The 27638-nt window shown below is 40.7% G+C and overlaps 1 protein-coding gene across 5 annotated transcripts in view; it reads left to right on the top strand.

The window, feature by feature from the left end:
• LOC117206441 overlaps positions 1-27133 on the top strand; it is a 153064-nt gene extending 125931 nt beyond the window's left edge. Inside the window, exons 3-5 of one of the 5 annotated variants that reach the window (XR_004487393.1) lie at positions 17924-18653; positions 18725-19034; positions 19114-27133. Coding sequence is in view for 3 of the 5 variants with exons in the window: in XM_033445790.1 (XP_033301681.1) it covers positions 17924-18961 (1038 nt within the window). In the remaining 2 variants the exon portion in view is untranslated. Of the gene's footprint in view, positions 1-17923 lie in introns of all 5 variants that reach the window. The other 4 variants (XR_004487392.1, XM_033445792.1, XM_033445791.1 and 1 more) reach the window with 4 other exon arrangements.
• The last annotated feature ends 505 nt before the right edge of the window (positions 27134-27638 follow it).

The raw sequence follows: 27638 nt of genomic DNA, 5'->3' as shown, positions 1-27638 counted from the left end.
GCTCGAGAGCCTGCAGAATCGGCATTCAAAATTCAATCCGGTGATTTATGATTATTGGTATGCGTGCCCGTACAGGTTAGCCCCCGTGGGGTCTAATAACGCAATTAATTCGCTAATTCAATTAGCTGTTCGCAGCCGCCTCCTCCAGTCCTCGAGTCCTCGAGTCCTCGAGTTCCACAAATTACCATGCAGCGATTAGGGCACAGTAAATCTTTCGCTTTCGTTCATCGACCACACGCCTTTCCCACTGGCCCTGCGCGTGCTGAATCAGTCGCTACACGATTCGGTTGTTGCACTCGTCCGATTTTTTAGCCGGCTTAACACGTCGGACCCCGGGGTCAAAAAAGTGTTTCTTCGGCTACTTACGTAAAACGATGCCTGGAACTGGTGATTAGTTGACGTAGCGAGATTGTATATCTCGAAAGAACGTTCACGTTTGCGTTAATCGTTTAATTTTGCATTTGTATTTTGCATTTGTTTTGACTATCGAGTTAAACAGCGATATCGTACAGCGAAGGTACAACGAATCGCGTCTGATAAAACGTTTATTGTTTAGAGCGATGGAAATAAAAGGATGGAAATTGAAGGTTGATCGAAGGTTAAAAACGAACGAGTAAACTGATAACAGGAATATTCGTATTTTACATGTTGTATCTAAGACGAGATAATTGCAAGGCAAGTCGGTATTCTTGTATGTGGCATGTAGTAGCTATAATGGTAGCTTTGCTCTCGGCACTAGGTTCAGCGTTCTCACATTTGTTATATCTAATCCGTAATCTAGATTTCTACATTCCACGGTGTAGAACCTTTGGAACGAATTTGCCACGCAACAAAAGTCTGTGACTAGAACGCTCGGCTTCGTATAACGCGTAATGCGACAAACCTATATATTTTTACAACTTTATCGAGCACGTAACGGATTACAACGGATTAATTATCTTCTAATTTACGACTATCTGGATTTATTAGAACTCGCTTTACCGTAATAGCAACCCATAACGCTTTTGTATCGTTTTATTGTCATCATTTTATTGTGCTTCGTACACACACACACATATGTCACACCTTTGAAAAACTTCTTTTTCGTTGTTTCATATAATGCAATTTAAGAGTATTGCGTAGCATATTTAAGGTGCGTCGTAAAAGTTAGAGTACATGGATTATTCGATGGTCGCGCGATTAGTCTATACTTTGTTTAAAAAACACAGCAGAAATGCGCAAAATTTTCAACGTAGTGCGTACCGTTTTCTATTTCAAACGATGACAGCCTACATTCCACTCTATCTTAAGCTCTCGCGCCTCTTGTCCTCGTTATCCTAAGTCGTCTTTGAAATTTTTTATCTTCACCGAAACATGTCAATGATATGCAAGAAAAATAATTACTTGGTTTCCAATGTTACAATATTTAACTCTCTTGCAGGAACTAATTTATTACGAATAATTTCTTGAATGAAACTCCGTTGAATAAGGCTGCTCTCACACGCGCACCTTATTCAAACAAACTTAGCAAAACAAAATCCTACGGTACGATACGTTACACAAATACGATGTATACGCTGTATCTTTTACGTATCTTTATTGTCAAACGTAAAGCCAAATACAACGAATTAAGAGAACGTGTCTGTTACGTAACACGAGGCAAAATATCAAAGAAATATTAAATTATACCTAAGCCATGTCAATTCTTCACAAACAAGATTTTTTCGCACTCTGTAGGCAAATTACGTTGCTCGTGTTTAAATCGACTTTCTTCTTTCGCGAAACCAAATATTTAGCAATCAGTTACATTTTTCAAATGTATAGAATACGAAGAACTTCGTTTACTGAGAGCGATTAGACTTATTCCATACCTGTACGTTACACGATCTTACGTATTCTCGTATCTACGTCCTGCATTCAGAACAATATATGTGTCTCATCGTAATTCCGGGAAATTCGTCGTTTCTGTAATTTGGAGTTTTCTGATTCGAAGATGGAAAGCGCAGAGATCGTTCGTTGGAGGAACGCGTATTCCGCGTGAGAAGCGAATTACTTTCCACTACACGGTTAATCGCGAAAGGGGACGATAACCTGGAATGTCGTCTCGTCCCAGTTAAACACCGAAGTACCTTTGAAAAGGGACGGAAGACTCGGTTCTCTGGCGATGATGGATGGAAAACCGAGGCGATAGACGAAGGCAACGGTCGTCCATTCAATTATATTAGAGTCACAGACGCGTGCAGAAATGGCCGGTCGGAAGAACTAGAATAGAAACGGTGAATAGTGCGATGGACTTTACGAAACTGTCACGTGGCGCACGTACAACATCGCTAACGCGTACGTCTAGTCTGGATTCATTGGTCCGCGACTAGTTTAGGTGATTAATTTGAATCAAAGAAAACGATGTCTGTGAAGTTTTACCGTGTCGCGAAGAGAATGCAAATAGCGGAGCTTCGGTTGACGGTTGAAGCTCGTTCTTTGCAAGTTGCGATATGAGACACCGTTGATATATCGTAATTTAGAATGTGATAGAAAACGATAAATATTTTGCGCGAAAAAAGAAGTCGAAAATATAGAATAAAAATTTTTTTTTATTTTTAAAAAATTTTTTTAAAAATCTACAGTGAGATCCGTTATAACGAGACGCGATAAAGTGGACGCGTACCGAGCGAAAATTCAAAGTCGATTTTCTCGAAAACAAAGCCCCGAACGAAAAATTTTTATTCTATATTTTCGACTTCTTTTTTCGCGTAGAATCACCCCCTTTCCGCTTGTACCACCAGTTACCAACCACCCTGTAGTTTATCGTGCTATTACGAACATTTGCATGACAACTTTTTACGAGAAATAATCGCCCACGTTTTACAAAACCTCGATGGTAATTGTGGAAATTGTAGCGGAGAGATGAACCGTTGTGGATATCGTTCGAGAAACTCGATGGTTTTTTCGTATGTGGAAGGTTTCGTGCATCGTTAGGATGCCTTTTGAGACGAAAAGAAAATTGATAGAATATTAACGAAGGCAAGATAACGTGTAGCAGCGTGAGACTATAGCGAGCGTAAAACAGGTATAATTTTACGCGTAAAGTTGGAATCGCGAAGCTGCTCATTTTCTCTTAGTGGAATTCAGACTCGTCGACGAATTGAAAGTTCCTTGTTCTTTCTTAATTAAGTCGATAGGATATTGCCCGGAGAGAAAAACGGTCATTTGCGTAATTGCGGGAAATTAAATTAATATCGCGCGTCAAGCTCGCGGTTCGCAAAAAACACTTGATAGCTCACGTCGTAAACGAAGTAATATATTTTTGATAATGCGCAAAAATCGTATTGCTTCGAAGATATACAGACTTCGTGCGCTGGTACGCTGATATAGCTTCGTTTTACGAAAGATGACGAGAAAATTATTGAAAGAAAGAAATTCGATTAGAGATTCGATTGGTTATAAATATATACGTAAATAACGAGATAATTAACTAAAATAATAGCATGTCCTGTTTATACTTGTACACGGTATCATTTCTGTACGTATTAAAAGTATGACAAAAATTATCGGATGAAAGTTACCTTATTTTATTATTATTGTTAATGAAACAGAACTAATGGAATATCTTTTTTTCAATCGTTATGGGCACTTCGATATATTTCTGTGATATTACGATTTAGCAATTAATTTTAAAATACGGAACGCCTAATGTATATTTGAATAATATTTTTTCCAATATCTCTGTACGATATCGAATATTAATAGTACGACGATTGTTGCGTAACATTTATCACTTTTACACAGACAGAGTAGGCGAAATGTCAGTTTCAGTTATACATCTAAGCGTGCAGCTACACATCTTGTATCTATATTTTAAATTATATCCATCGCTACGAGATTCTATCACGAAAGCGATATATATGTAAACAGTTTCAACGCCCGATAAGAGAAAGAATCATCGAACGTACGTATATTCGGCGTGTTTCGATACCGTTTTATACGTTGCAATGCTAATAAAATTTCAGAATGTTTTGCACGTATAACACGCGTAATATATTTTACGGTAAATGTCCAAAATACTTTCGCGAATCGCTGTACTCTACGATACTACTTTGGGTAGCCACTTTTGTATTCATCGAGACCTTGTTCTAAGAAGAAAGAAAGAAGAAAAGGAGGCAAGGAGGAACGAAACAAAAGCAACGAAATAATCCAGTTCGCGTTTCTTTGTATAGTCTGCACTGCGAGCATTTTCCACAAAACGTGAATGTCTACCGTAAAACAAAGACAATAAAATGCGAGCAGACACAACAAGTCGAACCCGCGTAGAGTTCACGAATAACAGAGGGAACGTTTGCGCGGCGAAAATTTCTCTAGTCTTTTAAAACTTCGCTCGAATTAGTCGGATTGGGCATTTGAATTCGAAAAAGCCTAACTTCGAGATCCTGTTCATACAAGTCGAGTAACTCGACTTTGAAATTGTTCGAAATCGGATAAATTGGCTTCGAGCGTGTACCTGTGGCGGAAAGTGGTTTAAATTAAGTTAAAATTAAAACTTAATTCAGCCAATTAATACGTACTAAGAAACGACTAATATACCAGGATTAGAAACGAAGCTAAAAACATTAGGCCGACTACGGACGTGCGCTTCGCTTCGCTCTCGTACGTCTTTCTCTCATACGTCGTTTTCCCAGTTAAAAACTTGAAACTTGAAACCATTTTACCAACGTTTACTACCGTCTGAATTATTCTTACTTCGTTCAATTTGAAACGCGCTTCGAACCAAGTTCGATCTTTTATATATTCTCTCATTCGGAATTTAAACGAAGCAACAGTTTTGCGGCTACTTTTAAAGCCGGCGTCGAACCATCGGTGTGCGGCAAGTCACCGCAGCGACGTCGGGTTCGGAGAACAGAGAATAAAATCTTTGTACCTCGCAAAAGAAGGACACGCGCGTATGTATTTCCTTGTCCTTGACACGATATTTCGAGTTAAACGAATATCAGATTAACATTAGCAAAGTGATATCGAGTTGCTTGAATTCGAATCGCTCGGATTCAACTTTGCCAATGTGAAAGAAGCTTAACCTTTACCGATTCGATAAAAAAGATTCTTCGATTTCCAATTTCTTTTATATATAAGTGTAAGTGTTATACATATATACATAGGAGTGTAATACGTAGCGTGTCGTTGTCAATTCGTACGGCGAAAGAGAATACATTTTGACAGAGAATGGATTAAAAGCGAATGTTTGGGTAAAGGGAAACGTAGCAGCGTTCCACCGTAATATCACGGCGTAAAGGTTAACTTTAACTTACTTCGTCGTTATCTGAACAAATAGTACCTTGGATAAATAGATATTCCGTTTAAATATCGAATTTCTCGTCGAATCGTACTGAAATTGCATGGTCGCTATCAGCCGCGAGACACTAGGCTTGCTAGAGTCCGAACGGCGAGGAAACCTAACCCAAATAAAAGAGAACGCTCTGGAAGCATTAAGATATCGTCGTTCGGATATCGAGAATTGAATGCACGGTAAAATTCGACCGGCCAGAAATCACGGTAATCGTAAACGTCCAGACACCGTTAACAGCGATGTAACAGCTTTTACTCAACGGTTGGAGAAGTGGCCGTGTACTAGTGTGCATTAAATTCCCTATTCACGACACATATGCGCGTAAAACGGAGTTTCCGAGTTCCTCGATACTGCGTAAAATACAGTTAATTGCGCGAACGAGTTTGCGATGAGTTTCCGCGAGTATTACGATGCGCCGCCACCATTTTCCGATTGTTGCGAACCAAATATATCACGGATATATATATTCAGTTCCTTAATTTTATTCCTTACAACGAATATCAAGTACATTTCTCGCGCCACTGCTATTTATTACAGAAATAAATTATACATCGAACACGCGGAGCGTATAAAAGTTAAATAACAACTACAAGATTTTATTTAGAATTCCGAAGCGTATTTGCCTTAAGTATAGGTACACGCGTCTCCATGTACGCTGCGACTAATTTACGCTACAACGAATAACGTCTGAGAACTAATTACATATATCGGTTCTATTCTAAAGCAACGTACAACACAAGCCTGGCGTATCAATTGCAACACGATACACACGCACAAAGCATCGATTCGAACAGTTCGCGCCGCACTAAAGATAAATCTGCTAAGAATAAATCGTAAACAGGGCATAATAATACCGAAAGTCGTAAAGTTTCTTCTCCTTTAGGTGTAAAACAGCGGGTCACCACTGCGGTGGCACTGCGAAATTACGATCTCCATTAGCCGATTTCTTCCCAACGGAGGCATTATTTTCTATAGGTTCGACGTAAACAGCGATATGCACCTGCGAACGACCTGCGTGCATGCAACGGCTCGCGGAAACGGGTACGCGTCATTGAAATAACGAGATTGATCGCTTACTTGCGACGTCCTGGCTCGCGTCGTTATTACGTAACGTAACGAGGAGAGCACGATGAAACGCGCCATCGAAATACGGCTGTTGCAACCCATCGATCTGTTCTTTTTCCTAACCTGGCAAAACGATAAATTTCTTTATTCGATACTTTCGTAGTAGCGTCGCGTTTTGCGGAAATTTGACGCGTAACTTCGCTCGGTTCTTAATGGGTTAGGAACGAGTAAACGCAACAGCCGTTTGTACCAAGATTTCCCACGTGTACAACGTACAGCCCGACTTTATGACGCGTTCGTGGTTTCTTGATACGTTCGACAGTTAAGGATCTGTTTGTTCTTTTGCTTTCGCGGATCTTGAGATTTTGATTATTCGAGAGCAGACGAATTAGGAGTTTCGATGGGAATTAAAAGGGTTGTAGGTCGTTTTCTGTTTCTTGATAGCGGATAATGGTGTTGGAACGGGATAAAAATTAGCAAAGCTGAAGGAACGAACGGGGCCAGGTTATATTAACGTAGTAGTTTGCAACGATGAGTAACACTTGGGGTGCGGATAATGGTACAAACGTAACAGTCGTGAGCTAAATCTACGAGGAAGTTTCTATTTGATGCTATCATTGTGTTGTTTGTATCGCGTAACGTTCAAGAACCGAATAATTAGCTGCTATATATTAACCTCGTGATTTGTTATTTCAAATTTGTAATTTGTAACGATGAGTAGGTAATACTCGAGGTGCGGATAATGCCACGAACGTAACGCGAACTAAACGATGAACGATCGTGAACTAAATCTGTAATCTTTTAATGCTATCGATTTATCATACATCCGGTATAACGCGAAGGGAACGAACCGATTAAATCGGTTACTCGTGATTTATAAAATAAATCTGTCTGCTCATGTCACGTATCGTTCATAAATGTGCCGATACTCGAATTCACTTACAGCAACGATACGTATACGCGAATGTTACTAAGATATACGCGTTGAGTGTAAAACGTAAACGACTAAGATTAACCACACGACAAAATCCAGTAAAATTGTAACTTTTCGTTTCCTTCGAATTCGCACAACGATAGTGAACCAATTGAAAGATAAATAGTTAAACGTGCTTTTCGAACTAGCTTTTCCTATAAAAAAAGAATACAAACGAAAAGGTCTTCCGAAAAAGACGAAAAGAGACGTCGTAAGGTAATGAAATCGGTTCGTTTCGATCGGAAGCATCGATCGACAAACTGATTCGACCAATTCGTGCACGAGGCCCCCGGCACGAAGAAACGCAAGGAGAAACGATGAGACGTAACGAGACTAACGAGGTGCAAGAACGGTCAGAAAAATGATAATCCTGACCACGAGACGAGTCCGTTTTGCCTCGCGAGTGGTACAGTTGGCTGCGCGGTGAACGAGACATCGCGACGCGACGCGACGGGTAATTTATGGTGCTCGAGGGGGATCACACGAATGCAGAATGGAACGGTGACGCAATTGCACTTCGGTATTCGTTGCACGCTGAATATGGGCTAGGAACCAGTTGACTTTGACCCCGCGTGAACCTTCGAACACGATGCATCTCGTTGTGCGCACGCGCAACTGGGCACATCGTCCAATGGATGCACGCATGCACGCAACTCATGCACGTGTCACGGAAGGAGACAGGTAACCGCCCTGACGGATGATTAAGTCGCGTCCCGTTCTGGATTCTGTCGTCTTAATTTGACGACATTTTCACGTTTAGCGCCGACATTGATTCATACCGTCGTCCAGGAGAAAGACTTATTTTGCGACAGAAACGTTCGAGAAGAGTTTCCGCGCCGTGATATTTCACAGATCGTCATTAAGATCGTTTACGCGAATCTTCTAGGTGCGATAACGACTGTTGCATTTTTTAACGCCGAATTTAGAAATATATTATTGCAATTCTACAAAATTTAGAAAGCTATAATCGAATTTTGTTTATTGAATTAAACGCGTATATGCATATATGTATAAATATCTGCTACGTAAAAATTGGAAGCTTGATAAACTTTTCAACTTTTACCGGAGTTTTATCCTACCGGATAATGATTTACTAATACGAGTATCAAGCAAGCAATATCACTTATCTACCTATTAAAGGAAATTATCTAACGATTAGAGATACTGGCTGTGCCTGTGTCGGCTAATATCGGCGGGTAATTAATACTTCGCTGAAAAATAACGAAACGGAGGAGAAACGAAGTTTCGAAATGGTGGAGAGGAACGGGAGTTTCTATTTAATAGCAGTCGTCTAGGATGGTTTGCCGTACTGACGCGTTCTCTGAAATAACGATCGAATCGATAACAGTAATTACCATTGCTTTAAAATCGAACGACTTCGTATATACCGATAAATGTACGTAAACGCGCGATTTGACTTCTGTAGTTACCAGCGCTTAAGCCACGAAGTTCGCTCGTGTATGCCAGAGGAAAAGGCTCGTTATGAAGTTACGTGATCGGCCGCTTTAAACTTGGCAACAACACGCGTATGTACTCAACGAGAATTACATGCTCTTCTCTCGCTTTAAGTCACTGGAATTACTTGTAAAAGATCGGTTATCAGCAGCCGTTTTTGCGTTTGTCGAAGCGCCTCTACTCCGCAAGAATTAAGCGTTTACGCGAATCTTCGTCCACGACGCGGCGCGACGCGGCGACTCTTAACTTCTCAAATTGCTTCGAACGATCTATAATCGAGCCTACTGACAATGCATCTTGGTCGAAAGGTAATTCGTTGGTCGTGTACCTTTTTTTCAACGATGTTAATTTCAACTCTTTGGAACTTTATTTCTGCCTTTTCTTCTTCTCATATACAGCGCTTATAGAAAGTACAAACATACATTTGCATAGAGCCTCATTTTCCAACGAACGATTTCCTTACCAGCTGTTTTCTACGTTTCATTTTCACAATAGTATGTATCTACGTATTTTGTTGTATAATCGCAGGAAGAAACCTACTACTAGACGATACAAAATTTAACGTACTCGAACCTAATTAGTCAAATACTATAACGCCAAGTACGATGGAGTGCAGATCATTTTCGTAGTTACTATTTCGTATTTAGAAACGAACAGAGACTGAATTGCGGAAGACTGGATATTTTCACTTTTTGTTTAGATACCTGTTTTAATACCATTTATTTGTATGGTATACGATAAATAATCGTTTCAATTGGTTTTATTTGTCAACTAGTTTCAGATCGAGATTCAAAAATAGAGCAAATTTAAATTAAACACGCGCTCATGCTGTTTGAGTAACTACTTTTAAAAAATCCTTTAATTACTGTTACTGATTGGTCACGTTGATAATGCAGATTTCCTTTAAGAAGGCCATCTAGTTTTATGACTAATTAAGTACTCATGCGTGTATATTATTTGTTTATTTTGCTCCTGGTTGACGAAGAAAGATCCCATCTATTAACATATCGTAACGCGTGAGCTTCTATATATATATATATATATATATATATATATAGATAATAAAAAAAAAATTCCGTACTTTTGATTTAAAAATTAAATGTGTTTTGCCATCCTCTTGAACATCAAGAAAAACATTAATAATATTATTCGTTTCTTACGAAAAATCTTGGGTTTATCGCTTATTTTCGCAACACTCGCGTCTACGAATCTACCGAGATATTTCCCACTTCAGATTATATTCGAATTGTAAGAGATAATTTCAGGTTAATATTAAAATTGCCACTCTTAAAGTTATCCACTGTTTTCTGGCCATCGAATCGCGTAAAAGTCAAAAGTAAATCTTTGTTTATAAATCAGCCAACTATCCGAAAGCATCCGAAACACGCATAAAGCTGAAAGTAATCGATGCGATACACTGTAGATACATACTCCTCTTTTGAGCTCGTAAGTCATGAGCATAGCCCGCAGTGGTTGACGCTGTAACTCGCATATTCAATGAGTCGCCCGAAGTGTAAAAAGAATATAATCATGGCAAACGCCAAATTATTATAAATCGATCGATCTTGATCTTTTGCCCGATCCTGATTCAGGATATTAGCCGCGTTTAAATGCGACTTGGTCTACCCAGGCTACAAAAAACCTGACGCTTTCTCGCCTCGCAATCACGGATAATTTCTAATCCTTGAACGGCTCTCGAAGATGCGAGCGAGGATTCCGCGAAATTACTCCCGGTTTCCCCCGATTGCCTGATTACTTTGATCATTTGCACGTAGAAGTTGATCTCGTTCTATCGAAAAGAACGTGCCGAGATGCCCAAACTTGACTGAAACTGGTCACTCGCGTTCCCTATGTATACGTATATCGTTGAACGCGTTGCATTTATATAACGTACGTTTATGTTATATACATATACATATACATATATGTATATATTTTTATATTTATATATTTGTAGAAAAATATAACGTCTATCTGGCGCAGGAAAGGGAAATTGTACGAAATTACATCATCTATACCGTAATTTACGTGGTAAACGGTATTGAGAGGATCGACTACATCGGCCTTGAGCGTGTCATTACGTTAAGTACGTATATTGAAAAGATTTTCGCGCTTCGAGACTAAGCGTTGTTCGTAAGACGAGAAACCTTTTACTAAATGATAACGCGTAATCTAGGATGATGGCATTGCAGTATACGTACAATGTCATTTCGATCATAGTAATTTCTTACTCGTAAGTTGATGCGCACGAAACGTTGTTTATTTTTTCGGTATTTTTCATACGTTCTGATCAGATGATACGTTACAACGTTAGAGATATTAAAAATAGAAATATTTTTGGCATCGGATACGATACCGCCTGAGGCGCGCGTCTAATTAGACAGTAACGAGCGTAGATATCGTAATTGTGTGCCACTTGTGGCATTATAATCCGATTCGACATCCACTATAATTTAGTTGACAAATTGCAGCTTTGCTTCTCATTAATTACAGACCTACTATTAACCCGCAAGTATCGAAAGCAACAGATTTCCACACTCGTGCCAATAATATCTGCAAAATAGCTCGCCGTATGCCGATCGATATATATTACAACTGGATCGTCGATCAAAAAATTACACACGAAGTCAATGCAACTACCATAATTTACTAGATTAAACGGGATATCGACGACTGTAATTGGCGTTGAGAAGAGACATTAACTTGAAAGTCTTATCGAGAGTCTTAATGATTTCGAAGTAGCCTAACAATTGAAAAATTACATGCGCGCACAAATGTCCAATCCCCTGTTACGTATAATTTGTTCGAAACATTTATCAGTGTCGTATATTTCTATATTAATCGTGTATTTTTATTAATTTCGGATATGATAAAAGTTATACGGGAAGAGAGAACGTTTCTTTCAAGTTTCAAAATACTTTAGACAAATACGGGAAATGCGTCGTGGATTCAATTGCACTGTTACAAACTTGAAATTTGCGTTTAACGATAAATTCTCTCTGATAAGTCAAAACTACCAAGAGGAGAAATATCTAGCATTCTTTCTGGGATTCGACGCGATGGGTTGATAGGTAGTTACGACCAATAATAATAATCGAGAATTTCAGGAATAGAAGTCAATAATACGCGCACGTTAGGTGTTTCTACTAGCGTCAGATGCGTACAAATTATCGTGCTGTAACACTCGTCTAATCGTAAGCGAGCGAAACTAACGACGAAATAAACTCCCAAGATATCGATCGATGCGCTACTTGGTAAAAGAAAAAAGAAAGTAACAAAGTCGTGCAAGGAATCTTTTAAACGCTATTCTGTTCTAACTATTTCATACTATTTCATGGACAGACTATTCTTACAGTTTTCCATTTTATTCCTTTCTCAAATGTAATCGATTTGAACTCAGCGGTGGTATTTTACCAACAATTGAATCTCTGGCGAGGTCTACGCTTAAACAAACTGAAACAAGCTTAATCGCTTAAACTCGACCGAACAAACATACGTCAATTCTAATTTTGCAAGTAAACTTTTCAAATGGCTAAATGTCAGCCTGCAACGTGAAAGTTAATACGTGGATTGTCAGTTAGCAAGCAAACCCCTTGCATGGTCAGAAGGAAGTTTCATTGGCGCGGACAGGGTTAACAGGGACCACATGTCTCCGTGTATATTGACCGGTTCCAGAATAAAAGGGATACGATGATTTCAATAATTTCGCCCGCGCATTCTTCATTCAAGCTGTTGACAGTGGAAAAAATCGGCTGCATCGACCCCTCTTTTCGTCGTAGTCGTAAATCTCGCAGGGAAAACACAAAGGTTTGTTTAGGCGTCAAGTTTGATACACGATCGCTCGTTCTCGCTCGCCTACTGGAATTCGAGGGTGAACGCGATCATCGAATGAATAATCACGGTGCAACACGTGTTTCTCGATGTAGTGCATCGCGTGCTGCTCTACATTTATCGAAGCTACGAATAGTCGAAGAAAGTTTAACTACGGTTACAGCTCGATTAATAGATAAACTTGTGCACTACCACTCGAAAGTGGAGTAGGACGTTTGTCCATTTCTTTCCAGATGCGAGATAATGAAATTGTCGACGAAGAGACACGAATCGCGTGTAATTTTATTGTCTGCTATTAATAGTACGCGTAATGGAACATCGCGATACGCTGCAATCGACTTTTTAAAGTAAATTGTGCGAGTAAAAAATTACTTCGTTTGCTATTTATCTTTTTAATTTGTAATATTCTAGAAAATATGTGAACAAGCAATATCTTTAAGGCAGTGTCTAAAGACCGATAACGTAGACATTTTTGACATTTATCGTTTACATCTAAACGATAAAGCGTTTTCAATTCACGGTTGGCCATTGCGCGTATCTCTCGACCGTGTAACTTAAACTTTGAAAGTACATTTAAACGTAGAATTGATAACTAAATATTTCCCACGATACGAAAAGTAATTATAGCTTGAAAATGAAAGAAAATTATACAAAATTGCACGTAAGAAACTCGCAGGTAATTTCTCGAAACAACATAACAGCGCAACAATTTATATAAACACGAAACAGCACGGATTAATATTCCCTTCCATTGTCAACTTTACCCTCGTTTTTTATTATTATTATTATTCTTTCTACCACGTACATCTTGCTATACGTATTACTGACAATTATCATTATTATTAATATTATTATCGTCATCACAGACGTTCGATTATCTATTCGAATGAAATCCTCGGCTCTCGATAAACTTTATTATGCATAATCGATACCTGTACCAGTAAAATCGTACGAACGAAGCAACCTTCGTCGGTTCGCAAAGTGTGAGGAATGTTAATCAATGGCGGGGCTGTTGAACGGCAAATACGTTTGCCCCCTTCGGGAAAGTACATAAATCGTATTCTGGTTCGCAGAATTGGACAATCTTATTTCTGGTTCGCACCCTTCACGAATGCACAAATATATCCGGCGAGATAAATTACATTATTCGAGGGTCAATGAGATCGTTTCTGTAATCACGCGATGCACACGTAGCTCAATGAAATTACTGTTTCGTGGTATTCCACATTTATCGCTGCTATAAACGACGGTATGCAACAGACATCGAGACTTTCGTTCTTTTTTCCAAGCCCGCCGCTGAAGAATTAACGAGGCGACGAATCCGATATAAATCATGCGGTTGAATCCGTTAACGAAATTCATTGTCTCGTATTTTAATCGCATATGAGTTATCGCGACGTAGCTTTATGTGTTTTACGTTTTGAAGAATCTCTTACGGGAACGACTTGCGTTAGACGGAGATTGGAACGGGATGTTAAATTTCGAAATATCGTAGAAAAATTGCCCCGTCTTTAACGATTTACGCGATAAGACCTCCCTCTTTACCTCCCATGTTATTTTTCAATAAATCGAATGTAACGATCTTCTAAGGAATATCGTGCCAGCCGATTAGCCGTGCGTAATTCTTACCGTTAAACGTTAGTACGCGTTAACGCACTATGTGTACACATACTACATGCTATGTATAACTTCGGTTGGACATTAGCGTGGAATGGGACAAACGAAACGGGTGTGATCGCTTAATACGCACTTGGCAAGTGTAGATAATCGAAGATTCTGGTTGCTTGTCAGTAAGCGAACCACAATATTTCTAAACTCGCTGTAATTACATCTCGTTCCGAGAGATTACGTATCTCGCGTATATCCTTTTTTCTAATTACACACTGCGTAAACCTGTTCCACACAAATTTGCATCGTTGCAAGAACCGCAAAGTTTCCACTCGATAGCGAGGCATTTTTATAATGACGGAAATTTTGCTCTTTAGCTTCGCGGAAAGCAGACACTGGTCGGAAGAGAGCAAGCCCCGCCCTCGTTCCATCAACAAAGAATATAGCTCGATACGATTGATCGATCGATTGCTCGCTGAAAATTACGTTTCTTCGAGGAATATAACGAGAATACGTATCGAAGAAACGCTTTTCCTTTCTTCCGTCTTCGCCTATTTGGAACAAGCGCGAACGAAGATCGAATAACGCGTGTTGTTGGTGCCGCAAACGGGTTCAGATAAAACACGAATCAATGTCAGTCCCGCCAACGATGTATGCGGAAAAGATGAAAGCCGGATCGGGTTTCCGACTTTGCACTTGCAGCCATAACAGCGTCTGGACGCAACTATCCTCGCAGTATAGTAGCCGTTCGTCTCGGCGCACAGTGCACACACGTACTGGCTACGTATGAAACTAGAGGCACTATCCGCAAGTTGTAAATTTCACGCGAACATGTCGTTGTTACATCATTGATATGACAATACGCGTGATGAACGTACCATGTACGAAATATGGGATTAATCTGTACGCATATGTACGTATGTAGTTAATCAACATACGAAGAACCCGATTAGCCATATTTTTGCGGAAGAGATGGTTGGTCGTGTGATGTTAAATGACGAGATAACTCTTTGTTAAAAACGTAGAGTGTATTTCGACTCGGACTGACGAAACTGATCACCTTACGATCGCGTTCGATTATTTATACTGATCGAGGGGAGGGTATCGGTAAATTTCCAATCGCCTTTGTTAGACGGTTTCCACGTAGCGGCGACATCGTTTCTGCCCGGAGTTTAGTTATTACTACAGTATGTGCGTGTCCTATGATATTGATACTCCGAGGCAAGACCACACGCGGCTCGATCAGTCCTCTAAGTCGTGTGCCGCTACATTTTCAACTTTTTACAAGGCTGTAGTTCTCTAGTTCAGTACGTTGTCGACAAGTCCCATGTTGACAAAATTGTCTTTGTATTTGCTTTCGTTCTTTTGTTTCTTTTAAATGAATAATCTGTCGGAGAATAGCAACGAAAACGCTGGAATCTTTAAGATGAACGTCTCCCACGATCTTCTTTGCGTCAAACAACTTCACCTTTAGACTAGACTTTAGATCTTGGACGAATTCTCATTCCTCTTACCAGTTTACGCATCGAATATATCTACTTAACTATGCAGTTGGCTTTGTATACTTTGTGCATGTTACGAACCCTCGTAAAACGGCGGCTGCTTCGAAAAAAGACCCTCCTGACGACATTTCCATTTGGAAAGTTACGATCGTGAACGTTGAACTTCGCCCACGTCTGTAACGTTACGACTCAATAACGCGAAACCCCTAAAGCGCGGCACGCGTAACCAATCGACTGTACAAAGTCGTGGCTTCCTCGTCGATTTTGCGAACTCCCTATCTTCTCCGATACCGACTCGTCAAACCCACAGAAGCAATCGTGTTTCCTTAGCTTTCGGTAAATTTCGGCAAACCATCGATCTCCCACGATAGATATTTCCTAAGATAAATATAAAATTTGCAGTTACGTTTTCTATTTTTAATAGCCAGATTAGATCTCTACTAGATTTACAGCAAATAAACACTATATTTTACCAATGATAAAACGGATACAACGTTCTTCGAACGATCTTCGACGGATAGCGAACACAGACTTCGTGAAAGCGATAGAAGTTCCATGTTGCCGAGTGAAAAAGAGAAACCTGTTTTATCAAACGATTTTTAGCGGTTCTTCTCGATTCTCTTCGGTATCCAAGCATTTCTCCTCTTATTTGATAAAAAATTCACAAGAAAACTCTGTGACTCGATATCGCTGAAGCTGCTTTAAAAATATCGGATGTAACCGATTTTAGTCGTTAGTCGTACAGAAAGGAACAAGAAAGGTGGATGGAAAATCAGTAAAATAAACAAAGAAAAAGTTAGATCGTTAAAGAAAACGAAGATAATGATATACCAACGATGGCAAGTGGCAAATGAGCATTAAATTAAAAACGGACACGCGAACGGTGGGCGGTTTCGGCGCCGTAAAGTCGGTTTTTCGTTCCGGTCGTACGCATTCTTTACGGTTGTCGACGGGCTGACCACGGATTTTTCCGCGGTGCAAACCGGGTAAACGCTGTAATTAGAGCCGATGAAGAACACAGCCGCTTTCGCTCGTCTAGAAACGAGTTACCATAAAGCGGACAGCGAAATCACAGCGCGGCGTAATGCCGGCGAAAACATAATGCTCGGTGTGCGGTCGTCGGTGGCCGGTCGAGCTGGTTCCGTGTTATACGTAATGTTAATTTACATCCTTCCATCGGGAAGCGTCGTTAATATTTCACCCCGCGTTAGCCCCGTTTCGCCGGCCGACCAGTAGCCAATACGACGAAACGAAGTTACCTGTTAAACGGAGGGGACGGAAGCGATGTTGCGCGAACCACAGCACCTCGCCAATTAGAACGTGATAACGACGAGTAATTAGACTACGTTACTGATAACGATCGCGAAATCTTTGCCTGCTTCTCGGAACGAATAAATTCTTTCGATTCGAGGATACCATAAAAGTATGCGACGATCGTAGCTAGCGATGGTATCGAGTTTAACGTACCTTCGATTTAATGACGTATAACGATGTCATTGCAGACGATACGTCGATAAAGTTATTGTTTTACGTTTATTGGAAACGTTTTACGTTTGTTAAAAACGAAACGATCTACGAGATTGAACGTATTATACGCGCAGGGTCTGGAAAGTATCGGAACGCTGCTAGACACCTTTTACGATTATACGTACCTTCTACGTGAGTTGACCGAAATATGTTTAAACTTCATTAGCATCGTTACGAGACTCGACTACCGTGATCTCGTCGTTTCAGCGTATACGATGTCTGTCACGCGATAGTCGAGTCTCGCAGGACCGCCGATCCAGCGTACATCCAAACGTTTAGCAACGATATGTGGTATTTTTGGAATGTCGTATATGGCATTAATTTAGAAGCTTGTTACGTAAGGTTGATCGCGGACCGCCAACAACAAGCTGGACTAAAGGGAAGAACGTACGTGATAAAATATTGGCAATTTATATTCAGACGCAAACTTTATTCGACGGAACAGCGAAATAATTCTAATCGGTGAACTCGCGAAAGATAGATGCGAAATAAATTCGCGACATTTCGACCGTACCAATAGCTTTCGTTGCTCCTGTTACTTTACAACAAGCTGGAAAAGTTTTCGTACGTTTGACAACTTTTCTGAAAGAAAAACCCTAGACTCTAAACTAAACCCTAAGCTAACCCTCCCTTCATATTGTGTTTCAGCGCGAGTACACGGACGACTGCGTGTTCAACGAGACACTGGAACAGCACAATTACAACACCTACAGCTCGGCGAAATGGTCGACAGCAAAGAAAACCTTGTACCTCGGATTGAACCGTCGTGGCCAGCCGAGGAGGGTACAGGCCAAGGGTCACAATTTGGGTAGACTGTCCGCCTACGCGCGGGTATTAACTCAGGTCGCTCCTTCGGAGCGAGTGGAGGCTCTTCAAAGACGGCTGTTGGGAGCTCAACACAACGTTCGTCATCGGCATAACAGTCATCGCGGCGATTTGATTCAGCAATCGCTCTGTCCCACTCTTCCGGTACAGGAAAAGGATGGCAGAGATAAATTCAGGTGTCGCAAGCGAAAAAAGAGAAAGAAGAGGAAGCGAAGGTGCAGGCCAGGCGAGATGCCGGGTCCACAGTGCCAAATGGTGGAGGTGAGCGGGAAGGGTGTGGTAGTTTCGGGCAGAAACGAGAGCCTAGCTTCGAACGGGACTTCGTTAGAGTCGAAGAGGTCCTGCGAGGGTGCTGCGAGCGAGGAAGCCTGCCGAAGAGAGGCACTTTCGGTTCCATCTAAGAAACGGAAGCTACGGGTCGACCAGACGAGAGGAGGAATATCGTCGGCTGGCGGCAGGAACATCACTACGGGCAGAAAGGTGGACGCGAGCAGGAACGTCACCGTGAGCAAAGCGGTCGCTGGAAGTAGGAACGTCACCGCGAGCAACAACGGTGAGAGAAAAGCACCAGCGTCAAACTCAAAAAAAGTAAAAGCTGCTGGCAGCATGAGTCAAAGTAAAAAGCCCAATTTGACAGATGGGAAGAGAAAGAGGAAGAAGGGGCCAGCAGCGGCAACGGCAGCGGCGGCGGCGGCGACGGCGGCGGCGGGGAGGAGGAACTCTACGGTACCTCTGGTCCGGAAGAGATTCAAGCCTGGCAAAGTGGACACCACGTCTGCGGTGCCCACGACAACTCTCGCATCGACCTCCGTAACGTCCTCCTCCTCCTGGTCGTCTCCTGGTACGTCAATCGCCCCTTGAGGGGAGGAAGTCTCGTCTAGGCGCAGGACCAAGCCGTCTTCCTCGTCGAGGAACGTGTCCGTTGGTTCGAATGGTACCGTGAGTCCTCCTAGAATAAAGAGAGCGTTCGGTGGAAATCGCACGGAAACGATAAATCGGGTGGCTTTTTACAGCGTCGCAGCTCGAAACAATCGGCGGTGACCGTGAACGTTCCTGAGATCGTTTTCGATCGATATTCTCCGAAATTCGAGCCCGTCTTACCGTACAACTGTCTCAGACCATGGATACCTCGAGATCGTTGTCCAAATTCTTACGCTATGGCCACGACGGACGAGCGTTCCGACCGACTGCCGTTTCCAACGAATACGTTGGAGCAATCGATATCGCTAGATAATCGAGAAGAGGCTGTTCTACGCGTGAACATAAATGTTGAAAATGTATAATAAAGCTTCGAAGTATCGATTTTCAGCAAATACGCGGGTTAAATTTTCAGACTCTATCTTTTCTTCAAAACGTGGAACGTTTCTTGCGAGCATATACGTTTCGATCATCGGATATTCTATTTCTCAGAATGACAATTCGAACGGAACACGAATCCATCGTAACGATATCCTTGGCCGTCGACGACGAACACTCGTCTTCGACGACGTTTTCGAACGACTATTACGCGACTATTACGATCGATATATCGAACGTTCGCCATCTCGATCGAAGCAACGATCGAAATGACAATCGGCGGCACGTTAGACCGTGCGAGAAGAATAAGCCGGTGGAAGGAGTCGACGATGCATACGACAGCGAAAGGTTCGACACGCCGGAAACTGTATCTATAGTTATACGGTCAAGCTCCGGGGATCCCACTCGAGAGACTGGCCATGCGAGGCGGTACACGCGATCGCCTTGGGCCAGATTCGACCGCGTTTCGCGGCAATCAATGTAAACTTACGTGTACATAGTAATCATGCTACGTTTACGATTAACAACATACTCCACATTTATGTATGACGATTGCGTGCGCATGAAATGTTCCCCGCGGAAAACTGTCGGTGTTTCGACCCCGCGAGTGGCTTCCAATCGAAAGAAATTCGAGGATGAAAGGATGTTCCACTTTTTTTTTTTTTTTTCAGAATAAGTAACATACTCTGTGGATGAATGCTTCGATCTCTTACGCTTCCAAGTATCTCTTCTCCGTACGGTAATCCGACTAAAAGAGTAATTTTCAAATTTCTTAACATTACGCGACGATTAAATACTCCGATTATATGTAAAAGAGAGCTTGCGGAAGTGACGAGTTTCGCTTTTCATTAATTCCTTTATTTCGTTACATACCTAACTACGATACGTCGTTCGTCGCAACAAGACAATACGAATCGAACGATGGTAAATTTAGCAAAGACGATGTATCATCCCTTCTCTGTATTCTTCGATTTACGAAGTTTATCGATGTGTTTCGAGCGGCTCATGTATAGAATCTATAAAAATCAACGCTAAGCTTCGTTAACTCGGATCAGAAGAAAAATAAAATCTCAACCTTACACAGTTAACGTGAAATTCCATTGGAGAAACACGCCTTGAACGCGAAAGAACCTTCGAAAGACACGTGCCTGTCGAGACAACGTCCCATTAAGCCGTATCCCAATTCGCTTCGATTCCGAGCTGCTTTCTGCTGAGAAAAAGGCACGCGGTGTCGGATAAAAGGAAGTTGAAAAGTAGAACGTTCTGTCTGGTGGATGATATGGGAAGAAACAGGCGCGTGTTGGCCGAGAGAGAGACGTAATTATCGTACGAGAAGGGATGTGGTCATGCGGTGGCATAAAATAGCGGCGAGGCCGTGTAACGAGCACTAAACTCGAGCTTTAATCCTCGAAGCACGATTCTCAGCTGATCTCGCGAGCAACGGTGCGGCCGCGTTCCGCGATCCTTCGCGAGTGTAGTCAATGATCTAATTAGGCTGAACGGGCAGCCATGTACGTGGTTATTTTCTTAATGGCGACTCCACGGTCGATTTCTCTGCTCCTCGTAATTCCATGTAAACGTTTTCTACGATCGGTCGCATGGAAATCAATGAATTTGTTAATTCGCCTCGACCAAACCTTGTTTCTGCCGATACAACTTCCGCTTTCTCTCTAATAAGCAAAGTCACCGACGAAACACGCCGACTAATATGTTTACGCATTAATTACCATAATGTTAGATATTAATTACGATAATCTCTGAAATGCACGCTCGTTACAGTGACACGCCTCGTACATGCCGCTTCATCGGGACTCCACCCCCTGTCTCTCTCTCTCTCTCCCTCTCTCTCTCTCCCTCGTCAGATGTTTTCGTAATTCTTGCAATTTTCGCCATCTTTCAGCGTATATTCCATCGAATCTCCTCTTGGATTATAAGTAAATCAGCCTACTCACGTCGAGCCATGTTAATATGCACGCATCGACTTCTAGGCTTCGTAAAACCGCGTTAAAATAGGCTTTTGCTTATCAACCGAAACGATATATTGATTTTCGATCGATGCATGCTTCGAATACCGATGCATCGATACCGATCTACCGCTTGACGAACCAACGCCGAGGTTTCTAACGTGCATATCCACGCAGGTAAGAGGCAAGAGAAACCTGATATCCCAGGCGCCGCTCTTCTACAGTCCCGCGTAATACTGTGCCCTGATTCCAGTACTTTTCTTCGTCTCCTCTTATCCACGTAATTCGTTATAAAAATCGTACGTTAAAATTTAGTAATTGACGGATAATGATATTTTGCCCCGAGTAACGTGCAGATAAATTTCACAGATCATGGAGCGCGTAACAGCAACAAGTTCGATGATACATGAAACGAATTCGACGAATTAATGGTAGCTTAGCGTGCGAGATAACGGCCAAAAAGATTAAAAGTACTTTATAAATGTAGGAATGTTATATTGTAAGCTTATGGAGAACAGTATGATAAATACAATATCGCAATAATACCGCGTTTCGCGTGTTCGTTTCTCGCTAATTCTACGACGCAACAACACAACGAATTTTTCCCTTAACATACCTTGGTAACGCTCGCAACACTCCTTGACAACATTAACATATCTTGACAACGCTAATAAACAATTATCCCTCACGCCACGTCCTTCCCTGACGTCGCACTATCCCACATAAATACCTGTGTTACCTTTCTTTCGACGAAATTTTCCCCGGAAACATCACCTTTGTTCGGTCAAACTGTACGTATACCGTAACCTGCATCGGGAATGCCAGAAGTCGATACGCGCGTCGTAAGATGCCTCGCGAGGTATGTTAAACCGTTTAAGAGTTTCTCTCTCGTCTCGACTCATCAACCTGGGAAGTTGCAAGGCACAGTGAAAAGGAAAGACACCTTGAACATTATCAACGTCGTGGCGATTAGCTGCGACAAAATAATGACTCGCAATAAAAGATGTAACGATGGTAGTATTAGGCGAGGAATACGCGTGAGAGATGCAGCATAGATGAAACTAGTCGGACGATCAACCGAGAGACCGCTGAGAGGAGACTCGAAGATAATACAATCGAGGAAATTAAGGAGATGATAATTAAGTCAGAACTGCGTGCGATCCTCGCAATAGTTTCGATTTCGCGGTGCCTTCCTACGCAAGATAACATCGACAGACACGTTTTTTCCCTTTCGCGTCGTTTCGAAAGAGATTCGCGTGTCGCGTTCCTTTTTTTCTCTTTCCTGGAGCGAACGCGTTTGTAAAAATCGACGCTTTCACGGCGAGACGTGAAAATGTTCGATGTTTGTCGCCTCGCTGTAATCGCGCGTTAAATCGCTCGTTTGCTGCAACAGCCACGTAACTCAAAAATCGCGACTCAAAGGGAATTTAAAGGGTTTGAACGCTTTCAGTCGTTGTAATTTCGCGAGTCGCGTGAAATCGACATAATAAGAGAGGTGGCGAACTTGTACGAAAATATCGTAATAGTCTCATTTGGTTAGATAAATTCGCATTTACCTTTAAAATTATCTCCGCTTACTCCGCGATGAAGATGTATTTAATATTGCGTCGTTATCGCGAAAAAATACTCTCAACAAGAAGCTATGTGATTGCAATAACGTCGTAGTAATACAAGAATACTCTTTACTTCAACGAACTTCGAACGATTAAAATAGGAGCAAATGTGAAAACACAACAGCGATACAAGTATTCTCGCGTGGTAAATTTTAGCAGCTCCGCTTACAGGATTCGATCCGTAAAAGATCGAATTTCGTTTTTCTATTAACTTAAAAACTGCAAATTTTTAAGTACGTCGTTGTTACAGCAAATCGGGGAAATATATTTGGTCGGTGAAAAAATGATGTCGGTTTAGCGCATGCAAGTATAAATTAATTTACGCGTTTCTGTCTTGCGTAATTACACCCGATTGTACTCGTCGTTTTGTACGATTATTCCACCACTTGGGAAACTTCTCTATGGCATCTTTGTAGAAAAAAAGGCCGAGTTCGATGCAGAAAATACGAGCTGAATTTTTTATTTTTCTTCTATCCAAAAAATTTCACAATGGTCGAAACGGGTGATAGAGTTCGGACAGTGCTACGTCTAGAGTTTAAAAAATAGGGAGGCTAAGAAAGAATCGCAAATAGTTGCATTTACGCGTCTCCGGATTCGTATTTACTGCGTGACTAACCGTTCAGTTAAACGAGCAACGTTTCCTGAACGCTGAACATCGTCGCTCGAAACTATTTCTCTTAGCGCGACGGAAAACCGACTTTAGATTGCCAGCAACCCAGCGAAAAGATAAATGAGAATTATTGGAGGGAAGCGTATTCCGATCGCGAACGATGGATGTGTTCGAACAAGGCAATAATAATAGTAAACGAATGTCTATGTAATTCCAGGAGGAAGAGCGGTTTTCGAACCAAGTTCTGTGAGGTTTTTAAAGAAGGGCGCGAATAATTTTGTACGACTCGTGTAAAGAGATTTAAAGTATTAAATTACCGAGAAAGAGAAGTATTAAAACATTTATAGAGATATTTACTTGTAAAGTTAACGTTAAGGTAAACCGACCGTTTGTTATTCTAACAATGGGCAACAGCCAACTGCCAAAAATGTCTAATTCTACGATAAGATCGATCGATAGACTTAACGAGAATAGTAATTAAAATTGAGCATCGTGAACGAAACTCGCGTGTCTTCCTAAGTACCGTAAAAGTAATCGACAAATTTGAAACTAACGGAGAACGTTTAGCTTTGTATTGTTCCGATTATAAAGAGAATCTTGTTAAATATAATCGAGTGAAAATATAGAATATTATATCGTGTCTGAGGTACTAGGATCGATTACAATATTGTGTTCATTTTTTTTTTTTTTCGTTTATTTTGTAATTTAATCCTTGCAAGGAGTACGATCCGAAGGATCGTTTTGTAAATTATTTATTGTTCGTTCTAATCAGAACCGATATTGCTGAAAATTAGCAATAATCCTAAATATTCGTAGGTACGAACCTCGCAATTATACGTGTAGATCAAGCTTCGCGCTGAAGAAAATGGCAATAACAGAAAGATACTTTCGTTTCGCTTTTTTATACCAACACTGTGAATGAACTGCCTTTTAAATTTAATGATAAAAGTAGAGTAAAGAAAAAAAAAAAATAGAAAGAAGAAGAACTGGCACGCGCAACTAGATATTTTACGATTCTAAAAATGTTCGTTGCCTAGAGCTAATCGTTCTAGCAGAGTTACAATATTTTCTACCGTCAAAGAGAGATAGGGAACCGATTTATGAAAGTATGGAACAGTGATTGAAACTTAGCAATAGTCGATAAGAAAGAAAAAAAAAAGGATAACCAGAAAGAGATTCTATCACCCCCAACGTCTCCTCGAATCTCGATTAAACGAGTTTGCGATATATTTACATATCGATAAGGAAAGAGTCCGCCAGAAATATCTTGACCTCGCTACGAATCTTGTAGGAACCACCTATTAATCTAGTAGTATATTTATTAAAGACTTATTTATTGTAAACAGTTGACTCCGTGTACATAGGTCTACGATCATTACTCATCAATCATGCGCATCGATCATGTGTTCTTCGTATGTTGTGTCTAGTGTCTATCCCTCGGGCATACGAATTCGTCAAAAATAATCGACAAATCTTTCACCTTCTCCGCCGCCTACTCGTTTTCCGGAAAATAGTTTTGCGTTCGTATCGTAGAAAATCGTTGACAATGATGTGGTGAAAACATTGAGCGTATATAATAGTATGATTATAATGTATCTGCTTGAAAATGTCTGGAACTTCGAATCGATAAATTCGAAAGGTGCTCTTTACCTCGTTAAATTGTCGATTGACGCGGCATAATGTTTGTAATATTTACAATTGGCAAGATGTTCTATATACGGCAACTACGATTACAATAATAAACGAAATATATACGTGTATTTCTTGGAATATGCGAGTGTACTTACATCGATACTACGTTAGTTTGTTATAAAACTGTAGACTAGAAAATCAATGTAATACATTGTCAGGACGCAATAAATGCAATTTATGTTTCTAAGAATACGACCTCTCTGAATTTTTTTCAAAATTGAACGACAAAGACAGCACGTGAATTCTATGATATCGGGGACACGTAACTAATATACGTTACACGCTTCAGATACAACGTTTGACAAAGATAAGCAATAAATAAGACAAATTTGCGAATGATAATAAAAATAAGAAAAATTTATAGCGTATAAAGGAGATGATATTCTCTGCTGAAGCAGTTTTTCATTTATTTCGTTACACGTGAAATAGGAAGGAAAGGATTACACGGAAGAACTTTTGTACTATAACCGAGCACGAAGTTGCGACGATCTAGAAAATGAAATTTTCTTCTTGATCCGGGTGCTGGAAGCTTATCAACTAGGAAGCAGTTTTCCCAAGCGTAGTACCACAGTTACGCAAGCTGCCCGATAATAGTCGCTTCCGGCGGAACTGAAATTGGATCGCTTCGCTCTTAACGAACAAAGTCAGTTTAATTCCCATTTCCAGATGATAACGCACACAGTCCTCTTATATTTCGGTTTCCTTAAATTACGGAAACGAAGCGGAGCAAATACCTTCATGCTCGGCTTTGGAACGTTCCAATTAATTCGAACGGGCGAATTTATCTTGACGAAATAAACTCCAGCTACTCGCAATTAGCCTACATTCTCTCAAATAGCAATTCTTTTATCCTGTAATTTAGTTCTCTAACTTTGTCCGATCTAATTTAATTTTGTCTTGATATCGCTCCCTCCTAAATCTTCTTTTACTTAAAGGACCGTATATAAAATAGCAGGCTTCCTTTTTAGATTGGTCTCTCCAAAATGAAATTTAACGTGAGAAAAAACGAAAAGAAATTTTCGAGAGGAAACAGAGATAAGCGTTTTGTTTGGCAAGCGGAAGGAAAATTTTACGCGAGCAATTTGAAATATCATTTAAACGTACTTTTAACAAAATAACATAAACGATAGCGATTATACTCGCGTGATAAGCGACGATAGTTGAGGATTAACGCAGAAAATTTGATTACATAAAACAAAGAGTATAGAGGTCGAAACGAAAACACAATGTTGCGTATCATTTAAATGCGTATAACCTCGTAATACCCGATAAAAGTGAATTTTTTTCTTATTTTTTTAATATCTTTAATCGTAGCTTATCGATTTCATATAAAAAAAACAAAGTAGAAATTTATTTCATAACAGAGACCTATCGAAGAACTCGCAATTTTTCGCTGCATCGTGTCACGTTATACACGAACGCAAGATAAAACCGAGCACTTTCCGTGTAAAGAAAGAATAGCACAGACGCGAATATTGATATTTTTGGCGAATTCCGAGCCACCGCAATTGTAACAAAGTATGCGTGTTTTATTCTTTTTCTTGACGAACGAGACAACGAGCGGTTCGTCGGGACTAGAGGTAAAAGACAATCATTGTAACGATACAGCATGCATGGACTGTAGGAGTTTCTAACGAAAGACAATAAATGAAAGCGACATTTGTAAAGTGCGATGCGACGAAGATTCGACGGAAGAACAAGGGAACGTCTCTGAAAGCGATTTCGTTTCTGTGCGCGTCATTAAGAAAATCCGCGTCACGTGCCGTTTCGATTCAAGCAATACGAATGTGCTACACATTATACATTGTAATCGTCTGGAAAATCGCAATAAAGAGAAGCAAAGGGAAATACAACGATATCTGTATCGATATAATCGTACTCATGCCATACGACGATCGTTTTCTTCGCGCTTAATACGTTCGTATACTCCATTGCGGAAACAGGCAGTAACGGAGGAAACAGCGTAACGCAGAAATTTATTTGTGTCATTTTGATTGAATTTAAAAAGGCAGTAAAGCATCGGTAGAACGTATATCGATCAATTCCATGGATATTTTCACTCATTTATGCATTCGATCGCGATAAATAAATTTATGCAGGTACGTCGGTTATCTCGTTGACAAGTTGTACGTTAATCACGCGCACGAATGATAAAATTTGCGAAAAGTAAAGTCGACAGTTTTGATTCCAACGATAAGGAACTCGTATAACATACTGCTCTAAAGAAAAGACAGTAGAATATTCCAACTGCGACTGAACGCAGTAAAACCATGTAAAAACCGATTAACGTCGATTTGCCACGAGCTGATTATTCGATAGATACTGCCTTTTTTACACGATTGAACTATTTATTTTGACCGAAA

The sequence above is a fragment of the Bombus bifarius genome, unplaced genomic scaffold (genome assembly GCF_011952205.1).
Source record: "Bombus bifarius isolate JDL3187 unplaced genomic scaffold, Bbif_JDL3187 scf7180000008006, whole genome shotgun sequence".
NCBI classification, from domain to species: domain Eukaryota; kingdom Metazoa; phylum Arthropoda; class Insecta; order Hymenoptera; family Apidae; genus Bombus; species Bombus bifarius.
This window is presented reverse-complemented; position numbering and strand designations above follow the sequence as displayed.